Here is a 19,334-nt window from a genome sequence, read left to right as displayed (position 1 = left end):
AAAAAAAAAAAAAAAAAAAGCAAAAATTAGCTGGTTGTGGTGGTGTATGCCTGTAGTCCAGCTACTCAGGGGGTGAGTAGCTGGAGGTTGAGGTTGCAGTGAGCCATGACCGTACCACTGCACTCCAGCCTGGGTGACAGAGTGAGACGCTGTCTCAAAAAAAAGAACAACAACAAAAAACCTATGTTGTTTCACCCACAAAAATTAAAAATAAAAATGGAGGCCAGGCGTGGTAGCTCACACCTGTAATCCCAGAACTTTGGAAGGCCGAGGCAGGTGGATCACCTGAGGTCAGGAGTTTGAGACCAGCCTGGCCAACATGGTTAACCTCGTCGCTATTAAAAATACAAAAATTACTTGGGCATGGTGGCACGCACCTATAGTCCCAGCTACTCGGGAGGTTGAGGTGGGAGAATCACTTAAATGCAGGAGGTTGCAGTGAGCCGAGATCATGCCACTGCACTCCAGCCTGGACGACAGAGTGAGAATCTGTCTCAAAAAAATAAAAAGGAAAAAGAATATGTTGTTTAATTTCTATATTTGTGAATTTTCCAGTTTTCTGTTATTAATTCTAGCATCACTCCATTGTGGTTGGAGAAAATCTTTTGTATGATTTCAACTTTTTAAAATTTATGGAGACTTGTTTTGTGGCCTAACATATGGTCTATCCTGGAGGATATTTCATGTACCTGTGAGAAGCATCTGCATTCTGCAGTTGTTGGATGGAATGGTCTATATATGTCTGTTAGGTCTAGTTGTTTTGTAGTGTTCTAGTTCCTTACTAATTTTCTTCTTCTTTTTTTTTTTTTTTTAATAGAGACGGGATGTCACTCTGTCACCCAGGCTGGAGTACAGTGGCACAATCACAGCACACTACAACAGCCTTGACTTCCTGGGCTCAAGGAATCCTCTCACCCTAGCTCCATGGGTAGCTGGGACTACAGGCATGTGCCACCATGCCCAATTAATTTTTTAATTTTTTGTAGAAACAGGCTCTCACTATGTTACCCAGGCTGGTCTCAGATTCCTAGACTTAAGCGATATGCCTATTTGTCCTGTCTTGTCCTCCCAAAGTGCTGGGATTTCCTTACTAATTGCCTCTTTTTTTTTCTTTTGAGATGGAGTCTCACTCTGTCGCCCAGGCTGGAGTGCAGTGGCACGATCTCGGCTCACTGCAAGCTCCACCTCCCAGGTTCACGCCATTCTCCTGCCTCAGCCTCCTGAGTAGCTGGGACTACAGGAGCCTGCCACCACGTCTGGCTAATTTTTTGTATTTTTAGTAGAGACGGGGTTTCAGCATGTTAGCCAGGATGGTCTCGATCTCCTGACCTTCTGATCTGCCCATCTCGGCCTCCCAAAGTTCTGGGATTACAGGTGTGAGCCACTGCACCTGGCCTGCACAGGCTAGTCTTGAACTCCTGGCCTCAGCAATCCTCCTGCCTCAGCCTCAAGAGTTGCTGGGATTACAAACGTGAGCCACTGCACCCAACTCACTCTTCACTGTTCTTGCTTATTTTTCAATGAAAACTTCAGAAGTGATTTGATTTTAGAAAAACCATATTTTTATTGGGATTATGTTGAATTAATTATCTTAGGAAGGAGTGATATTTCTATGATGTTTAGTTGGCCTACGCAATTGTCCTTTTTTTTTTTTCTTTTTTTTTTTGAGACGGAGTCTCGCTCTGTCACCCAGGCTGGAGTGCAGTGGCATGATCTTGGCTCACAGCAACCTCCGCCTCCCGGGCTCAAGTAATTCTCCTGCCTTAGACTCCCAAGTAGCTGGGACTACAGGCACATACCACCATGCTCGGCTAATGTTTGTTTTTTCTGTTTGTTTTTTTTTTTGTTTTTTTGTTTTTTGTTTTTTGAGATGGAGTCTCACTCTGTTGCCAGGCCGGAGTGTAGTGGCATGATCTTGGCTCACTGCAACGTCTGCCTCCCAGGTTCAAGCGATTCTCCTGCCTCAGCCTCCTAGGTAGCTGGGACTACAGGTGCACATCACCATGCCCATCTAATTTTGGTATTTTTAGCACAGACAGGGTTTCACCATGTTGGCCAGGATGGTCTCTATCTCTTGACCTTGTGATCCGCCCACCTAGCCCTGCCAAAGTGTTGGGATTACAGGCGTGAGCCGCTGCACCCGGCCATATTTTTTTTTTTTCAGTAGCGACAGGGTTTCGCCATGTTGGCCAGGCTTGTCTCAAACTCCTAACCTCAGGTGATCCACCTGCCACGGCCTCCCAAAGTGCTGGAATAACAGACACGACCCACCACGCCCAGCCACTAATTATACATTTTTAAGGGTACTTCTGTGTCTTTGTGGATTGCCTAACTAGCTTTTTAATTTACTACTTTCTTATATTCTAGGAAGCATGGGCATGGGGGCAGATAGAAGGGTAAAAAATAAGAGTATCCATACCTGCAGATGCCTGTGCCTGGGCATCAGTGTGGCGCTGGCAGACTCTACTCAAGAATTCACTCACTTGACGTAGGGAAAGGGCATTATGCAGTGTTTCCAGAGGGTAGATGGTAGGCACCATGGAACACCCTTCAAATCCTGTTTGAAAAGAGATGGGCAAAGTCAATGTTATTCCTGCCAGATATACCCCAACTGGCCAAGGAAGCATGGAGAGTCCCTGAGAACCATCAGGAGAGTCCGTGGCTTTTGGAGTGTGGGGTATCCAAGACTCTTAGGAGAGGGAACTCTTTAGAGCCCCTAGGGGAGTCTCTTTTTCTCACTTTCAGATTTCCTAAAACATCTACCTGCTAAGGCCTCCAGGTAAATCAAATCACCTCTCATGCTACCTATGGAGAGCTTTCAATGTCCCATGGAAAAATAAACAGAATCCCAGTAGGGTAAGCACCAACATTGTCCTCACATTTTCTGGGGGAATAAAACAAGGATCCAGAGGTAAGGGGTGAAACTGCAGATCTAACATGAGATAGGGAGGTCAGGGAACTGGGAAGAAACAGCAGATTTCGGGTATCATGAATAAGAGAACCAGATTAAGGAGAAGGACATGGAATCTGAGAAGGGGTTCATGCAAATTTAGGATGTTGGTAGAAAGGCTAGAATACTTGGATGCAAACTGGAGGGCATGCAATACACATGAAGCTCAGCCCAGGAAAACCACATGCATGAACAGGATGGGGATGGAAGTTCTTTCTTGATCGTTTCCATCATATCAAAGCTTCACCCTTCTGATCTACTGGAAAACCCCAGACTTGCTAGGATCTTTGTACTTCATCAGAAAAATGAGGCAAATGCCCTAGAAAAAAGAAAAAGCACTGATTTTCTGCTCGAAACTCAAGAATTCCAATGTAGGTCTATCAGTATGGGTAGGGCCAAGGGTAAACATAAATATGTAACCCTAATACTAGGCACTGGTGATGGAAAAAATGTCCCCAATGGAGGATCAAGAAAAACACATCCCAACCACTTTCTCAGTCCCCAATCTTTCCTATGCCTCCTCAACATCTCCCTAAAGGGACTAAGGATATGCGGGACAACAATGTCTATGCAAGACAGCTTCCCATTCACCAGTGACTAAAGCCCGTAACTCAAAAGGGTTATAACCTGACCATCTTCTAAGCTCTGTCCTTTGTTTGCCCCAAGGATACAATTGAGGCTTCTGTGCCTCAATTTCCCCCATGATCTTGTGGCAGGAGGGCAGGAAAGTTACTGCCTCTAGCTCCTCAGAGTGGCCAGAAAAACATTTGGATTTGAAGATGGTGGCAGTAGAGTGTTAGAGTGGTAAGAACAGATTCCAAGGCAAGAGATTACTCCTCTATTGAGCAGAACTGGGGGATGAGTAACATTAGGAGGTGGTGAGAAAGGAGAATAGGAAGGAATGAGCAGCCAATGCTACAGCTACCAGGCAGTCCGGCCCCAATCCCATCCAAGCCACTAAATGGAAGTTACATAACCTCAGGGCAAACAGGAGAAAGAAACAGGTGGGCTCTCCTGCCAGAAGTGCAATAAGCAAAGCAGTCAGTCCCAGCCAGGGTAGTGGCAGCAGCCAGCTTGGTGGCAGGGGGTACCGTAGAGGCACTCAGGATCATCCTGGCCTGAGCGCAGCCAGTTCCGGAAGAGGCGCAGGTGGTAGGAGCACTGGTGCAGGTGATGCGCCAGCGTGGCATCCAAGGAGACTGGCCGGCCCCCTGTACAGTCAGAGGAAAAACTGCGCAGCAACCGGACCACAGGGTGCTGGTCATCCAGCAGCTCTGGAGGGGGTGAGGGGACCACGGCAGGAAGCACAAAGATAGAGAAAGAGAAGAGGGAGAGACAATGAGGGGGGCACTGACTAGCACAAGCATTACTGGGAGGTGGGGACACTCAGATCCAAGGTGAGCTAAGAGAGAAGCAGAGATGGTCAGAGCCACTGGGCATCTCTTGCAGGGAAGAAGAGTGGTGTCATCACACAACGAGTCTGAAAGAAGGGATAAGTGAGACCTCATCATACAGCAATGTCCTCCCCTTCCTCCTTGAGCATAATTGAGTCGGTGCTTGTAGACAGCAGTCACATCGTTGTGAACAGGGGTGACCTGGCAGTTTTGTGGCTGGGAGTCTTGACTACAGCGTAAGGATCCCTCATCATTGGATGAACCCTACTTAGGGCCTGCATTCTCAGGTGAATGGATTTATGAAGTAGGGATAAAAATGAAAAGTTCAAAGTCACTCAGAGTGTCAAGGATAGCATTGAGTATCAAGATAGTCAAGCTAAAAAGGCTGTTTTTTAGGGCAGGTATTCTGGACCACACTCTAAGATAGCCAAAGACAGGGATGGTATTAGGCAGCTGGCACAGGAGACTGACAGGAAACCAGATGTAGAACTCCTTTAAAATGATTTGTGTGGAAAATGGAATCAATATGTGAAAATACCAATATTGACTAACCATCCTTGACCTTACTGTTGTTTAAACAATCACTTAAAAAAAAAAAAGTGTACACATAAAACTCAGGACTTAGAGATATTGTATCCATTACGAAGCTGAAAGTTAGATAAAATTTTACATTTTCTTCCCACTGCTGGTGAGTCTAACTGCACGTTTTTCAGCTGGTGAGTAGAAAAGCTTTGATTCTGAACCCCTCATTTTAGCTACTTGGCAAACTTTGTGGATGCATGTAATTGAGCTACAAAAGGTTGAAAGCAGTCAAAGGCATGTGGAGAGGGGTGTAAGAGGAACAACAGGGAAAGATCTTAGAGAAAAGGTATGGGATCTTAAGACATGATGTGAGGATGGACAAGAACTTGAGTACAGGATGTTGGTATAGAGAAGGTAGAATCAAGGCAGCTGAGGATGACTGCTCAAAACTCCCAGACCAGAACTGGCTCCACAAGGTGATCCCATGAGACTGTGGTCTTCAGAGACCTTAGCTTGGATGTCAGGACAGATTTCAGCTCTACCTAGGCTAGTCTTGTGAGCACTAACTGTATGTACCAACGGTCACATAGTTACATGGGTCCCTAGAAGATAGTGGGCTTGACAAATCCAGTGGTCACACACTGACATTCGGGGTAAGCGTGAGCCACAGTCTTTCCCATTTTATTAATTTACTTTGGTGAGTTCAGTGTGCAGTTTAGTAACAGGCTATACTTGTGTGCTGGATATAGTTACAGGATATAACAGCAGCTTATCAGGGACAGAGGCAGGGATAGGCTGAGGCCTGCTCTCCCATCAAAGTGTGAAGACACACTGCCTTGCCTCTTTTCCAAAGCCAGGTCCAGTATGTCTAGCTGCTGTTTCAAAGCCAGATATCATGGCAAGGAGATGGTGATGACAGAGCTGCTGTGACTTATCTGCAACTACAGACAAAACATCCACTTTGTAATTGCTGGTCAGTCAAGCAAGATCTTGGCCATGGAGGAGAGCCTTCATATTTTTTGAGGGTCAAATTGAATCTACATAATCTTCCGCAGCAAGTGACATACAGTTCCAAATTTCTGCTGTTGTCAACAGGTAGAACCCAGATTCTGGCTTCTTAAGCATATTAGCCTCCAAGCTCCAGCACAAGAAAAACAAAGGAGGCCACAAGACCCCTGAGGAAGTGTGCAGGGTATTGGAGATCTTCAATTTGTTTTCCTGCACAATACCTGCATTATCCAGCTCTTTTTTCCTCACCTTTTGGCAGAATTAAATCTTCTTCAATGGGTGAGGCTGCTAAACAGGGCTTTGGGGAGCTGGAGGTACATAGGTCTGAGGGTCTGTTTTATGGACTTGGGTCTTTTCTTATGGCACCTAAGAACTAGGAGATATGTGATTTAGCTCTGATTTGAGTAGCCCACGTTCCTCATACTATACTGTGGACCCTAAGTCCAAGTCCCAGGCTGTGCTATTGATGCATCAGGTTCTATTCTGGAGATGGCTGTGGCACATGAAGGACAGAAGAGCTTGAAGCTCAATGAGCGGGCACACCCATGAGGCTCTGAATGGGAACTCCTGCCACAGGCACAACTGGGAGCCTGGGGGCAGGGATAAACTGAGCCAGCATAGGCTAGTCAACCTAGGGAGAGATTTCAGCAGTGCCTTGTGAAGATGTACAACCTGACTGGGCTAAAATCTAGCAGCTGTCACTTGCTAGGCAATAGGAGATTAGCACATAGAGGTTTTCTAGTCTCATTTTACTTCCCTCAGAGAGTCTTAGCTCTTGAATAGAAGAAAACCATACCTAAAAAACTAGATTTACCTTGAAGACAAAATATAATACAGAGAGAAAAATAAGGATACCAAGGATAAAACTTTGAAAGAGAGTGAGCCTCGGTTCTCCTGCTATACCCTACAAAGACACCATACCCCTCAATTTATGGTTTACAGAGATCTCCAAGCCCTCCTACCGCAGTGTGGGCAGACCCGGTTCTTCAATGTTCTTAAAATATTATTCATTCCTAAGCTCCCCCAGAATCCCCAGCAGACATCTCAACTCTTCAAACTTCTCTGCGATAGCTTTACCATAGGTAGGCTGGTGCCACATGGAAACTACACTTAAAAACTCAAGGTACGGTCCTTTTTCTTTTACCTACTACCTCCTACTCCTTTCTTTTTATTTTTTATCCCAAAGCAACCTGGGCTCTTGTTTTCTAGGCCCAGGGACTAGGTTAGTAGTAACATAAAGCAAATGTCAGGAGCACAAGAGCCACACAAAATACACATAATGGCAGGAGAAAGAAATATGGAGATGGGAAACTATATACTCAAGACTAACATCCATATAAGTAGGCTTAGGAGCTGGGAACTGCAGTGTTGCTCGAAAAGAGGAACAAACTAGTCATCCACATTCACCCCAACAAAAGAGTTGGAGAAAAAACAGAAAGATCAAAGTTATATAAGCTGAGGAATTGGGGGTATGGGGGAAGAGAAGAAATGGAATCAATCTAGGAAACACTATTCCCATTCTAAGAAGGGGAACCATCATATCTGTACACAGCCTGGCAGTCATGTGATAGGAAAGGGAGAGGTTTAATCAGTGTTTTGGTGGTGATGCTGACAGAAGTGACATAATGGTGATGACGGTGATTATGGAAGTAAGACCCTGAGTTGCCACAGGGATGGGGCAGCCAGGCTGCAACCAAGACTAAGGCTGTCACAAGGAAACCATCCCAGGAGGGACACTTAGTGAGTGGCTCATTCAGAGACAGCAGGGTGTCAACACAGTGGAAGGAGAGGCAAAGTCAGTGTCAAAACTCAGAGTCAAGTGTCTAGAGGTGACATGGTGAGGAGGAATGACATTGAGTCAGAAGCAAACGTACCGTTAGTCGGATGCTTTGCAAACGACACAGAAAATCGTTTTACGGCCGGGACAAACAAGAGCTCTGGGGAGAAAAGACATCATGGGGATTATACCCACCCTCGTCCCCACCCTCTGTTCTGGAGTTTGCCCACAAGATAGTCTGTTCTTTAAAGTTAGTTATCTGTCCTGCTCCCCTCCCCTTCCCTGGGATTTCTAACTAACACACGTCAATCTCTTTTCCTTTGGTAAATCTCTTAGGAATCTATGTGTCATCTCTACTACAATACACCCCTACAAACAACCCTAATTTTACCACTGTGTCCTCTTTCTGGTCATTTGGAAATAAAATCTTCACAGAAATTTTCATCCCTTCCCCCAGTCTCTTTCCATATTATCTTTTCTGCCTTAGCTGAGCAACATTCCCTTCCCTAAACCCAATTTGCTGGATTTTATTTGAGGTTTCACTACATTCTTCCCAACCATGCATCATCCTCCTTGGTCCTTACCCCTACAGGCCAGAATCCAGGAAAGAGTACAAACTGATGCAGCAGGACTGTTATGTGGGAGATTATGAAGGGATAAGCATAAATAAGTAGTATTTTTATGGCAAGAGGGAATGCAAATGGAGGGGTGGAAGGGGTCCTGGTGCCTTCTCCTATCTATTACTGATGAAGAAAACTTGTTACAAGGCCAGTGTCATCTTAAGTATGAATAGGTCTTGAGCTATGTCCTTGCTGAGAGACAAGTGAAAAGAGGAGTTATCCCCCAAAACCCACCCACATACCATCTCGGTGCTTCAGACTGGCAGGTGGTAGCTTTTTGCCATGGCTGCGGGCGTAGTCCTGAAGATTCGGGGCGCTGGAGGAGCCACCCAGCACTGTGGTGCTGAACAGCCCTGTGCACTGTGAGCCTGCAAGGCCGGGAGTGTGTTAGTAGCCACGTAAAGCCACAACTATCACACAGAACTATACACAACTTCACATGATAACATCAAGACACACACACAGCCATTCAGAGCCACCACCATGTGGCCATTCCACATAACCACAAATGGCTTTACACTTCTGCATAGTCACAGTGGGCAAGCAAAAGGGGGATTCTTCTGAAGAGCTACATGGCAGAGACAAGAGGCCACTACAAATGCAGGGTTAGTCATATTAGGGGATTCAACACACTGAAAGGGATAGACTGTGCTCTCCAGGTGGCTCTCAGAAATGCTCAAATTATAGGTAGGTCCCTCTAGATTTCCCCTAGATTTCACTGGGCACCCCTTACCCTGGATATATAGCTTAAGAAACTCAGAAATCTAGTCCTTGTAGGTTTGAAAGGAAAAGCCTTTGACTGAAGCTAGAGACTGATTCTGAACACTCAGCTGGCACCCTTCCGATCCTTCCTAAGCTTTTCATCCAACATCCCCTCCCTTCAGGCCTTTTTACCTTTCCCAAGAATGAAAGTATGAGGCTCACAATTTTTTTTTAAGACAGGATCTAATTCTGTTGCCCAGGCTGGAGTGCAGTGGCACAATCATAGCTCACTGCAGCCTTGGTCTCCCAGGCTCAAGTGATCCTCCCATCTCAGCCTCCCAAGTAGATGGGATTGCAAGCATACACCATCATGCCTGGACAATTTTTTTTTGTTTTCAGTAGGAACGAGGTCTCACTATGTTGCCCAGTTGGTCTCCCGAGCTCAAGTGACCCTCCCACCTTGGCCTCCCATAATGCTGGGATTGTAGGTGTGAGCCACAGCCCCCCGCCTCATTGAATGTTTTAAGCTAGAAGGGACTCAGAGATCATCCAGTTCAACTTTCTTATTTTAGAGATGAGGAAACCGAGATCCAAAAGGGACCTCCTTTGCTCAAGGTCACATAGTTTTTTAGAAGTTAAGCTGGACTAGAATCCAGGTCTCCTGACTCTGAGGACCAACTGTATTGTTAGAAAATAAATAACTATTTTTCAGGTACCAGCACAGTTTCTGAAGTCAAGATGGACACAAATTGAAGGGCATGTGAAGAATCAATTGATTGTATGTAAAGCATGCCTATTATGTGATGAGCACCCTACTAAGAAGGAATACAGGAAATAACAACAAAAAGATATGTTTTTTCTGCTCTCAAAAGTGTATTATCTCATAAGCCTATGCTCAAAGCCAGTTGCCCACACATATAAATTCAAAGAAAGCAAAGAGAACTCCATTGCCAATGAGAGGATTAAATAATATTTGAATAATCTCTGAAGTATGGAATAAATCAGACCAGTCACTGTCCCCAACATTTGATCTAGAGGAGGGTTAGGACTCCATGGTCCCTTCTCCTACTACAGCCTATAAGGACAGAGTGGTCAAGAAGAAACAAGACTGACACCCAAGTTCTCAGGATTTGCCTCCCTATTTCCAAATCCATCTTAGCCAAGACCCTGGATTTGGCTTGTGACTTAACATTCATAGGGTTTCCCTGTGGATGGAGTGGAAAGGAGTTCAATTCCCTTGAGGCCACCAAGAAGGGACCATGGTTTCAGGGGTCCCAGGATTTCGGGGTCACCAGAGCAATCAGGAAGTTCAGATGGCTGATGATTCCAACCCAGGAATTCAGGACCTCTCCTCTATACAGCAACTTCCTCCACCTTTCATGTTCAAACAGGCTCTGGAATGAGATTCCAGAGAGTAATAACAGTTGCTAAATATGACTGCTTTTCTTCAGCAAAGCTAAAACTAGCTGGCTGTATCCCAGACCACCCCAAGCTTTGTCCTACATACACTTCCTCCACTGAATACTTTTCTGGTGCAGTCATGCCAACTCTGTTCTGCCCAGTCCTCAGATCATCTCAGAGGGTGGTCTCTACCTTACCACCACCATCTGCCAACCAGTTCCATGTCCATACTTCTGCCTTGTTCTTTAAAGCATTCACGTGGCCCACTTAACTGGGCTAGACACACCTATCCTCTTTTATAGTCTGTCTGAAACCTATTCTTTACTGGGACTTCTGGGAAGAGAGGCCCATGTCATAGATCTACACTATTGTTGTTTCGGTTTTTGTTTTGTTTTGTTTTTCTTTTTCTTTTTGTATTTTTGAGATGGCGTGTCACTCTGTCACCCAGGCTGGAGTATAGTGGGCACAATCACAGCTCACTGCAACCTCCATCTTCTGGATTCAAGCAATTCTTGTGTCTCAACCTCCCAGTAGCTGGGATTACAGGCATGCGTCACCAGGCTCAGCTAATTTTTGTATTTTAAGTAGAGATGGGGTTTCACTATGTTGGCCAGGCTAGTCTCGGAACTCCTGACCTCAAGTAATCTGCTTTCCTCGGCCTCCCAAAGTGCTGGAATTATAGGCACGAGCCACTGCGCCTGGCCAGATCTACATACTTGTCATTTATTTCTCACGCCCCAAACCATCTTTCTCATTTCAGGAATCTAGAAGGCAACTTATTCTCATAAAATTAGCCTGGAAAGTTACCAAAACCTTTCTCCCTCTTGCTAGTCCAAAAGCTGACCATTTTGGGGCCAAGAAAATGGGTGCCAAGGACAAAAGCAACAGAAAAATTAGAGGTGCTAAATAGGATGATAGGACAAGATAGAAAGAGCAAGGGGACCAAGTCCAGACCCCACACAATCACGTCTGACCTCCAGTTCTAGTTACTGGCTCACAAGGCACTGTACTCAAAGGTAGTTACTCCCAAGGACCGCCCCCCACCCAAAGAATACAATACCCTCTGAGGCTTGGTCCTTCCTGCCGTCTGTGCTCTCACAAAAAGTTGAATGATGTTCTCTACCCCTTTCCAGGTATCCAAAAATCAAGAGACATTTCCTCAAAGACCTGAGAGATGCCTCTGCCACTACACCAGTCTCAGACTTGTCAATTTTCCAGAAGGAAGGGGAAAAAGTTACAGGATTAGGAGATGATGGAGGAAAGGGCAAGGTGGTAGGAAGGGCAAGAGTGGGGATGTAAAAAACACAGGTTTCAGGGGAAGACATGGCACAATTCTTCAAATGAGGAATACGACATTTATGAGGGTTGCAAGTACCTCTATTTATAGCTCTGTCTCTGATAACTCTGAAGGCTCAGAGTCTCCATGGCCCCTTAAGGTCTGGGCTAGACTGGAGGGACAGATAAGGAATGAGAGGGAAAGCCAGAAAAATGCCCTTTGGCCAGGGAAATGTGATTGGTATAGAAAACCAAGAGATAAACACCTTTCTGGGATGGAATAATCATCTGAGATCCAAGTTCACATCTAACTGTGGCTTCTCCCACTTCATCCTCCCTACCCCTACCTGATGATATTCCACTGACTGGATGGTTCCAAACCCCATGACAAAGGTTTCCCACAATACAACTCTGAAGAACAGACAGACAGCTTTTCCAACAATAGGTGAGAAATGCTGGCGAAGCCATACCTAAGCCACTCTGCTTCATTTCTGTGGGTGGCCGTGAAGATGAAAAGAGCCGGTAGCCACCAGGCCTTGAGGATGAAGTCTCAGAAAGTACCTGCAGAAAAAGGACTCTATAATTAATCATTTTGCCACCTCAATCCAAAAGCATAAAACCCAGGTCCTGAATTCCTGTCCCTACAAAGCCAAGCAATGTTAGAAAGTTTGGAAGAACCAAAGGATTTATAGGAGAAGAGGGATGAAAAGGGAACAGAAAATGCACTTTATGGAGGGAACTGTCTGGGGCATCTTTCTATACTAGAAGCCACTTTTATTTTCAACATCCCTTTCCCCAGAGCCCTCCCATTCCCAATCTGAGTTTGAGAAATCATTATTCAACCCATTCCTAGTTCTCAGCAGAGCGGTTTCCTAATCGTATCCATCCCCCTACAAGACTCAGAAAGCCAATCACAATGGCTCAGCCACAAATAAGAAAGTCTGGCCACCCTCTCTTCTTTCCATGGGACAGCTGTGGCTACTGCAACCATACTACATTTCTTGTTCGAACCAAGCAGCCCTCCCCTCCAACTATCTCACCCCTAGAAACATGAAACAGAATTCTTACAATGCCCACAAGGGCCCAATCACACAACCCCCAATACACACACATCCCACCTAGATAGTGTCTGAGTCCCTAGATCCCAAAAGGCAAAGACAGAAGGTAAAACAGGAAGGTGAGGTAGGGAGGGACACCTGTGTGCAGGATGCCAGGTGAGTGGTGGACACAGCCCGGGGCTGTAGGCCGATGGCTGGGGAAGGCCGGGGGAGGTCTCCCGACCTCCTGCGGCGCCGTCCCCGCAAGGGGATGAGGTCCAGGTTCCCCGTGCACTGCATGTTCATGACCTGCAATCAGACCGGGTGGAAAGCCGGTCACGGCTCCTTTAAACCCCAGGATCCCAAAAGCCCCAGTGCCCACAGGGCAGAGCCAGTTACAGGGCTAGAGAGGATGACCAGCTAGGGCATAGCTGCTATGAAGGTCATAAGTTTTATAATCTAAAATAGTTAAAAAGTATGAGATGACAAGAGGAGAAGAAGGGATGGAGGGAAGGACAAGTTGTATGCCTATATTTATAGAGCAAGGAAGATAAATATTAATATTAGTATTATAAGGCTCTGTGACCAAGGAGCAGAGAGATGATTTCCTTGCAAAGCTGAGGAAAATATCCTGGACAACCATCACCCTGGATAAGCCAGGGTCTAAGCAGCACTAGTAATTGAAAAGAAGGAATGTGATTACAATAGGAAGCTTCCTGTAGGCCTGAAAGAAAGAAGTCAATCTTATCAAGTCTGAGAGATGATACACAGAGAGCTTTCCTTTGCCTGTGTCTTTTTTTTTTTAAATTTTTTAATTAAAATTTTTTTTTTTGTAGAGACAGGATCTTGCCCTGTTGCCCAGGCTGGTTTTGAACTCCTGGCCTCAAATGATTCTCCCACTTAGGCCTCCCAAAGTGTTTGGATTACAGGTGTGATTCACCACACCCAGCTGCCTATGTCTTATGACTGCATAAACCAGAAGAAAATGGTGGTGGGGGGCGGGGGGCGTGGTTCAAGCACAACAGCACCAGGAGAGGCTAGCAGACCATGTGAATAGGAAAGACATTTGGAGGAGCAGTTTATTGATGGAAGATTATGTGTCATTCTATCCATGTGATCTACTGCATGTGAGTATAAAGGGTAATAGAGTACTACGGATACCAACTTAAACTCAAAGAGAAAATAATGTATATCCTACCTAAAGAAACTCTGCATATTACCAATGTCAATTTCACCTTAAAATAATCAGGAAGTAAAGGATGAATCAAAAGAAGAGACTGCAGTTCGTCTTCTCAGCTTTCTCCAAAATCTGAATTGCAAACCTTTTGCTGAACCTAGGTCAGCTCATTATGGATTCTTCTGATAGATCCCTAAAATGGAAAAACCAATTCCTCTAAGATAGAGACCTGGCACTGAGCCAGGTGAACAGAGTCATCAGGACAGAGCAGAATCTAAATCAGACAGTCAAAGTCTCTGGGACAGGGATAAATTGTGGTGTCAAAATGAATGTAAGTGATACAGAAGGAGCTAGATAGGAAAAAAAAAGGCAGGGGGGATATAATTGGGCCAAAGACAGAAACAGTTTTTCCAGGAAAAAGACCAAAACAAAAAGCTCAGATGGTTAGCTGGGCATAATGTGAGATTAATAACACTTACTTCCTTTAGGCTAAAGAACTAGAACCAGAACTAAGACAAACTTCAAGAATAGCAGAATACAGGCCCATGCTGATAAAGATCTTCATCAGAACAAGAGGAAGACAGACAAAGCTCTTGGCTGACCCACTTTCTGGAACGACAGTACAGAAAAAGTGCCAGGTATTTGTTCCTATCTGAGCTATAATTTTTACCCAAGGTGACCAAGAGCTGGAGAGGGCCGGACCTTAAATATCAATTGTATTGTTACTATATTACTGTCTGTTGAGCATCTATAAGGTGGATACTACTCACATTTTAGAGGTAAAAAAAAATTGAGGCTTAGAGAAGTTAAGGCCAGAGAAGTGTAGAGAAGTTACCCAGCGAGTCACACAGCTTCCAAGTATCAGACTGGGATTTTAGCCCAGAGTTCAAGATGTTTCTACTAGATTTCCTTTTAAAGAACACCTTTTCAAATTCATCCAGAGCCCTCCTCCTTAATCCTTTCTCTTTAAACCCTTATCTCTCAGGCACCCCTCAGTGGCAATTCTTTAATCTGAGAAGTAGCAACCAGGTTAAAGAAGCTCTATTGAGAGACCAGCTTGAAAGAGAGATTAAGTAAAACATCAATCAGAGCGGAAGGACTCTGCTTCAAGTCCCAAGAGTACCCCCAAGGGGACCTAGAGGATCTGTGGATATAGTCCTATGAGTACTGCCACCCCTTCATTTTTTTCCCAAGGACCTCTCATTACCTCCATGGAACCAGCTTTTCGGTTACGAATGAGGGGTGATCTCCTTGGGAGGCCAGGGCCCTCAGGAGGCTGGGGTGAAGTCTGCAATGCCCGGTCTGGCTCATCTGATGCCTTTCGTGGACACAGGTTCTCCATACTGCCTTGGTTGGTTTTCATTTCCTCATTCTATACAAAACAAGACAGGTAAGAGAGGTGTTAATGGCCTCCAAGCTCCTAATCCCAGACTACCCAACCCTTTTACTTCTCCCTGTACCGTTTCCCACCACTTGGTTCCTTCAGTCCCAAATCCCAGCACTCCGACCCACCTCAGAAGAGGCTGGACGGAATCCACAGCCAGTTGGGGCACTGCCTTCTTCCTCACCACCTTTCACTCCAGGGCTGAAGTGTAGCTCCACATGGAACCGTTCCTCTGATAAGGGATCCTATGGGGCATCACCACAAGAGGGAGAAGTTGGGAGAAGCTGGATATTGTGGTGGAAGTGGAGAGGAACTCAAGAGGATTCATCCTCCTAGGAATTCAGGGTCTTGTCCCACTCCGGGACTGACCTGTTATAGCTTCCTTTCAACTATATATTGTCTCTTACAGGATCCTCATTCCCTCATCTCTACCATTTGTGATTTCGCCATTGCACGTGACTTTTGAATTTCCAGCTTTACAACCCTTCCCATCACCTTCCACAATAACTCAGTGTGGCTATGGTGCATATAGCACATTTAAAGGTATCTTCTGGGCCGGGAGCAGTGGCTCACACCTGTAATCCTAGCACTTGGGAGACTGGAGCAGGCAGATTACTTGAGTCCATGAGTTCAAGACCAGCCTGGGCGACATGTTGAGACCCTATCTCCACAAAAAATACAAAAAATTAGCCAGGCATGGTGGCACATGTCTGTCATCCCAGCTACTCGGGAGGTTGATGTGAGAGGATCACTTGAGCCCAGGAGGCAGAGGTTGCAAGGCTGCAGTGAGCTCAGATTGCAGCCCCGTACTCCAGCCTGGGTGACAGAGTGAGACCTTGTCTCAAAAAAAAAAAAAAAGTATCATTGTGGAGCCATATGCAGAAGGTATATGTATAACCATGTTTAAGGAAATAAGACTTATAACATTGTCCCAAATTCCATACTCTTCCTAATGCCAGAGCTGTGTTCTAGGTGATCTCTCTGGCTCAGCAACATCCCAGAACATATTTTCTGTTCCAGTAAGAACCTCCTGGATGCTCTGTGTCATGCTGTGCCTAAGTGCCACACCTAGCTGGATTCTCCAAATTATAAGGATAAGTGAGTTTTTTTTTTAATAGAAGTCAAAAGAAGGGGCCTTCCTCTCATCCCCCACCTGCTGGCTCCTCACCTGTGTGTTGTCCTCATAAAGCATGATGACAATCTGGGTCATGTAGTTAAGCTCTGAGATGGCACTAAGATAATCCAAAGCTCGCTGCCATTGTGCATCCTGGGTCTCCTACCAAATGCAAAAAGAGGTAAGCCATTGCTAAAGGAAAAGGGAGTCAAGGAATAAGCAGGGAGCTAATGAGAAGGGAGAAAGCTTTCATTTAAAAAGCATGAGGAGAAGAGTGAAAGAATGCTGGGAAAAATCTATTCACAGGCTAAAGAAGAAGGAGGATCCTTACATCAAGAAGTCCTCCATAACGGAAGACACTGAGTAGGGAGTGGACGTGGCTCTCACTGGTGAAATAGAGACGCGTTCGAACGTGGCGACCTGGGGAGAGCACGCCTCGGGAGTACCTGAGATAACAGCTAAATCACTCACACAGTCAGTTAATCCTCCTTCCACCCTTCTGCAAACTCTCTTCTCCCACCTCAAAGACTTCTCTCCTTTCCATCCCAAAATCTTGTCTATTCTTGCTTCCCCAGGCTGTCCCAGCCTTGATTCCCACAAGACTGCCTGACATGCCCCTCCCTCCATCCAACACCCCTCCCAGCCCTCCCTCACAGGGGATGCAGCTTGTTGACAGACTCATCCTCGTGGGTTCTCTGCAGGTCAAGCAGTATCTTCCGCAACAGTGGAAGACAGAAGCCCACAGCAATTTCCAGTTTCTCCTCCCGGCTGATCCCGTACTCCTAGGGGCCACAGGCCAGGAATAAATACCTCAATAAATCTTGTTTTCTCATGCCTCATATTCCCAGGACCAAGATCATGCCTGTCTTCACCTCACGTCTAGCGCTTCTTTCATATCCACTACACTCCCCCTCTTCCGGGTGTCTCCTGAATTAGCCTCCTGTACTTACCAAGAGCCAGACTGGACCCTGAGAAATGTAGAAACTCAACTTATTCCTTCTCTAAGTGGCTTTCCTCTAGTCCCAAATCATCCTTCCTTTCCACCTTTTCTCTCTTTCCTTCCCAACACCCTCATCCCCAGGCTAGGTCCCTTATACAAGACACACCTGGGGAATGACCACATCAGCCATTGCCTTAGAGAGACGGAGCAACTCGGCTGTGCCTTGAAGTCCCAGACTCCCATTGTGCTGCACATCATACTTGACACAGTCATAGATGTCAGGGATCTTACTGATATCATAGCGCCCACTCTTCTGTCGAAAGTCACGCTCCAGCTTGCTCCAACGCTGTAGCATTAGCTCTAGTGTCTCACTGTGGTAGAGCTGCAGGTCTGGAAGAAAGGCAGAAATCAGATAAGAATCAAAGATTTTACCTCCAACCAAAGACCCTGATGACTCTGAAGTAGAACCAGAGGGAGGAGGCGGCCTGGTCTCTGACATTTAGCAGATGACACAAGAATGCCTGAGAAACCCATCCATACCTGAGACCTTGAAGGGAAGATAGTAGTATTCATACCCACCTACAGACCTGGGGTCCTGCATTCGTTCCCGGATCTGGTGGGTGAGGTTTTCGATCAGGGCAAATACCTGATCACAGACCTTCACAGGATTCTGGATGATAGTCATGGAGTTGAGCAGGGAAATACTTCTGGTGGGAGCCAGCTATGAAGAATTGAGAGAAGAAAAGCAAGATAAGCTCAGCACTAATTGCCCAGATTCCTGTGAGCTTATTACACAGAGACTACCCACAATACAGATCTGTATGCTGGTTCACTCCAGTGAGCATTCTTAGGTTACTGGGCATAGTAGCAGCTCTAGGCCTTCAGGTAAGGGCACTGCTCTAGCATATAGTCATCTAAGAGGGATTGATTTTAAGAGTCTTAGAGTCCAGAGAAAATAAAACAGACCTAAGTTATTTTCTTGAAGGCTCTAGAATACACATGGAAAATACTGGAGAATAAGGATTAAACCAAAATCCCTCAAAATCTCCACAGAATGTTTTCATGAGTAGAGATCAGAGATAACATCATCTTCTTCCTCTAAACAAGATGCTAGCCTGAGCCTAGAGTAGAAATGCTGCCTCAGAACTGGGTTCCGACTCAGGCTTTTAGGACAGTAACAGTCAATGAGAAATGGGGAGGGAGAATCAAGATTGTGGCTGAAAACGCAAATTCTATTTAGGTCTTCACAAGTTTCATTCTTGCTTGCAAAAGAAGGCAAGGCAGAAAAGGAAAGCTGCCTTAGCTTTTTTGAGTTTGACAGTGAGCAATGGATTGGGAAATAAAGGAAAGGTCCTGTTCCTTATCAAGTCCTACTCAGAGAACACAGAAAATGCCATGGAATCATAGCAATGTGCTTACTTAGCTCATTTAAGAACCAATTAGAAATGTTACACAACAATGTAAATACATGTCATGCTACTGAACTGTACACTTAAAAATGGTTAAAGTAGCACCACAATTTTAAATTTTTAAACTTTTTTTAAAAGAACCTATCAGAAACGAGGAGTGGGAAGAGTAGAAAACCACTGCCTGGTAAATTGTGGCCTAGATATGCAGGAAAAAGAATGACCATATTAGGTAATGGCATATACTAGAATTAATACTATAAAGCAATGTAACAGCCTGGATTTTGGAGTTAGACTCCTTGGGTTTGTATTAGTTGGATGACATGAGGGAAATTGCTTAGATTCTTCTGATCCTAGGTTTCCTCATCTGTAAAATGGGAAGAAAGTCCTTGTGATCTGCAGTCCTTGTAGTGCTTTAAAGATCACCATCAATTCTTTATCTTCCTTCCCTTCCCTTATATCTGGCTGGCCCGGTGACTGCTTAACCAATAAAAAATAACAAAGTTATGTTGTGCTAATTCTGAGCCTACACTTTAAGAAAGTTTCTAAGCTTCTGCTTTTGAATATCCCTACTGCTACCATTTAATACATCCAGCTATCATGCTACAGAAACCATATGAAGAACCA

General features: G+C 45.2%; 1 protein-coding gene across 1 annotated transcript in view; it reads right to left on the bottom strand.

The window, feature by feature from the left end:
* Positions 1 to 19,334, bottom strand: part of PPIP5K1 (diphosphoinositol pentakisphosphate kinase 1) — a 71,850-nt gene that overhangs the window by 36,655 nt on the left and 15,861 nt on the right. Inside the window, exons 19-29 of the mRNA XM_011989198.1 lie at positions 17,881 to 18,022; positions 17,468 to 17,691; positions 17,016 to 17,143; positions 16,693 to 16,819; positions 16,416 to 16,523; positions 15,376 to 15,492; positions 15,071 to 15,235; positions 12,120 to 12,210; positions 8,514 to 8,639; positions 7,749 to 7,811; positions 2,420 to 2,557 (exon numbers count right to left, since the gene is read on the bottom strand). Of these exons, the coding sequence (XP_011844588.1) occupies positions 2,420 to 2,557; positions 7,749 to 7,811; positions 8,514 to 8,639; positions 12,120 to 12,210; positions 15,071 to 15,235; positions 15,376 to 15,492; positions 16,416 to 16,523; positions 16,693 to 16,819; positions 17,016 to 17,143; positions 17,468 to 17,691; positions 17,881 to 18,022 (1,429 nt within the window). The remainder of the gene's footprint in view (positions 1 to 2,419; positions 2,558 to 7,748; positions 7,812 to 8,513; positions 8,640 to 12,119; positions 12,211 to 15,070; positions 15,236 to 15,375; positions 15,493 to 16,415; positions 16,524 to 16,692; positions 16,820 to 17,015; positions 17,144 to 17,467; positions 17,692 to 17,880; positions 18,023 to 19,334) is intronic.

Source organism: Mandrillus leucophaeus, unplaced genomic scaffold (assembly GCF_000951045.1).
Source record: "Mandrillus leucophaeus isolate KB7577 unplaced genomic scaffold, Mleu.le_1.0 Scaffold35, whole genome shotgun sequence".
In the NCBI taxonomy this organism is placed as follows: domain Eukaryota; kingdom Metazoa; phylum Chordata; class Mammalia; order Primates; family Cercopithecidae; genus Mandrillus; species Mandrillus leucophaeus.
Note: the sequence above shows the minus strand (reverse complement) of the source record. Positions and strands in the feature narration are given on the sequence as shown.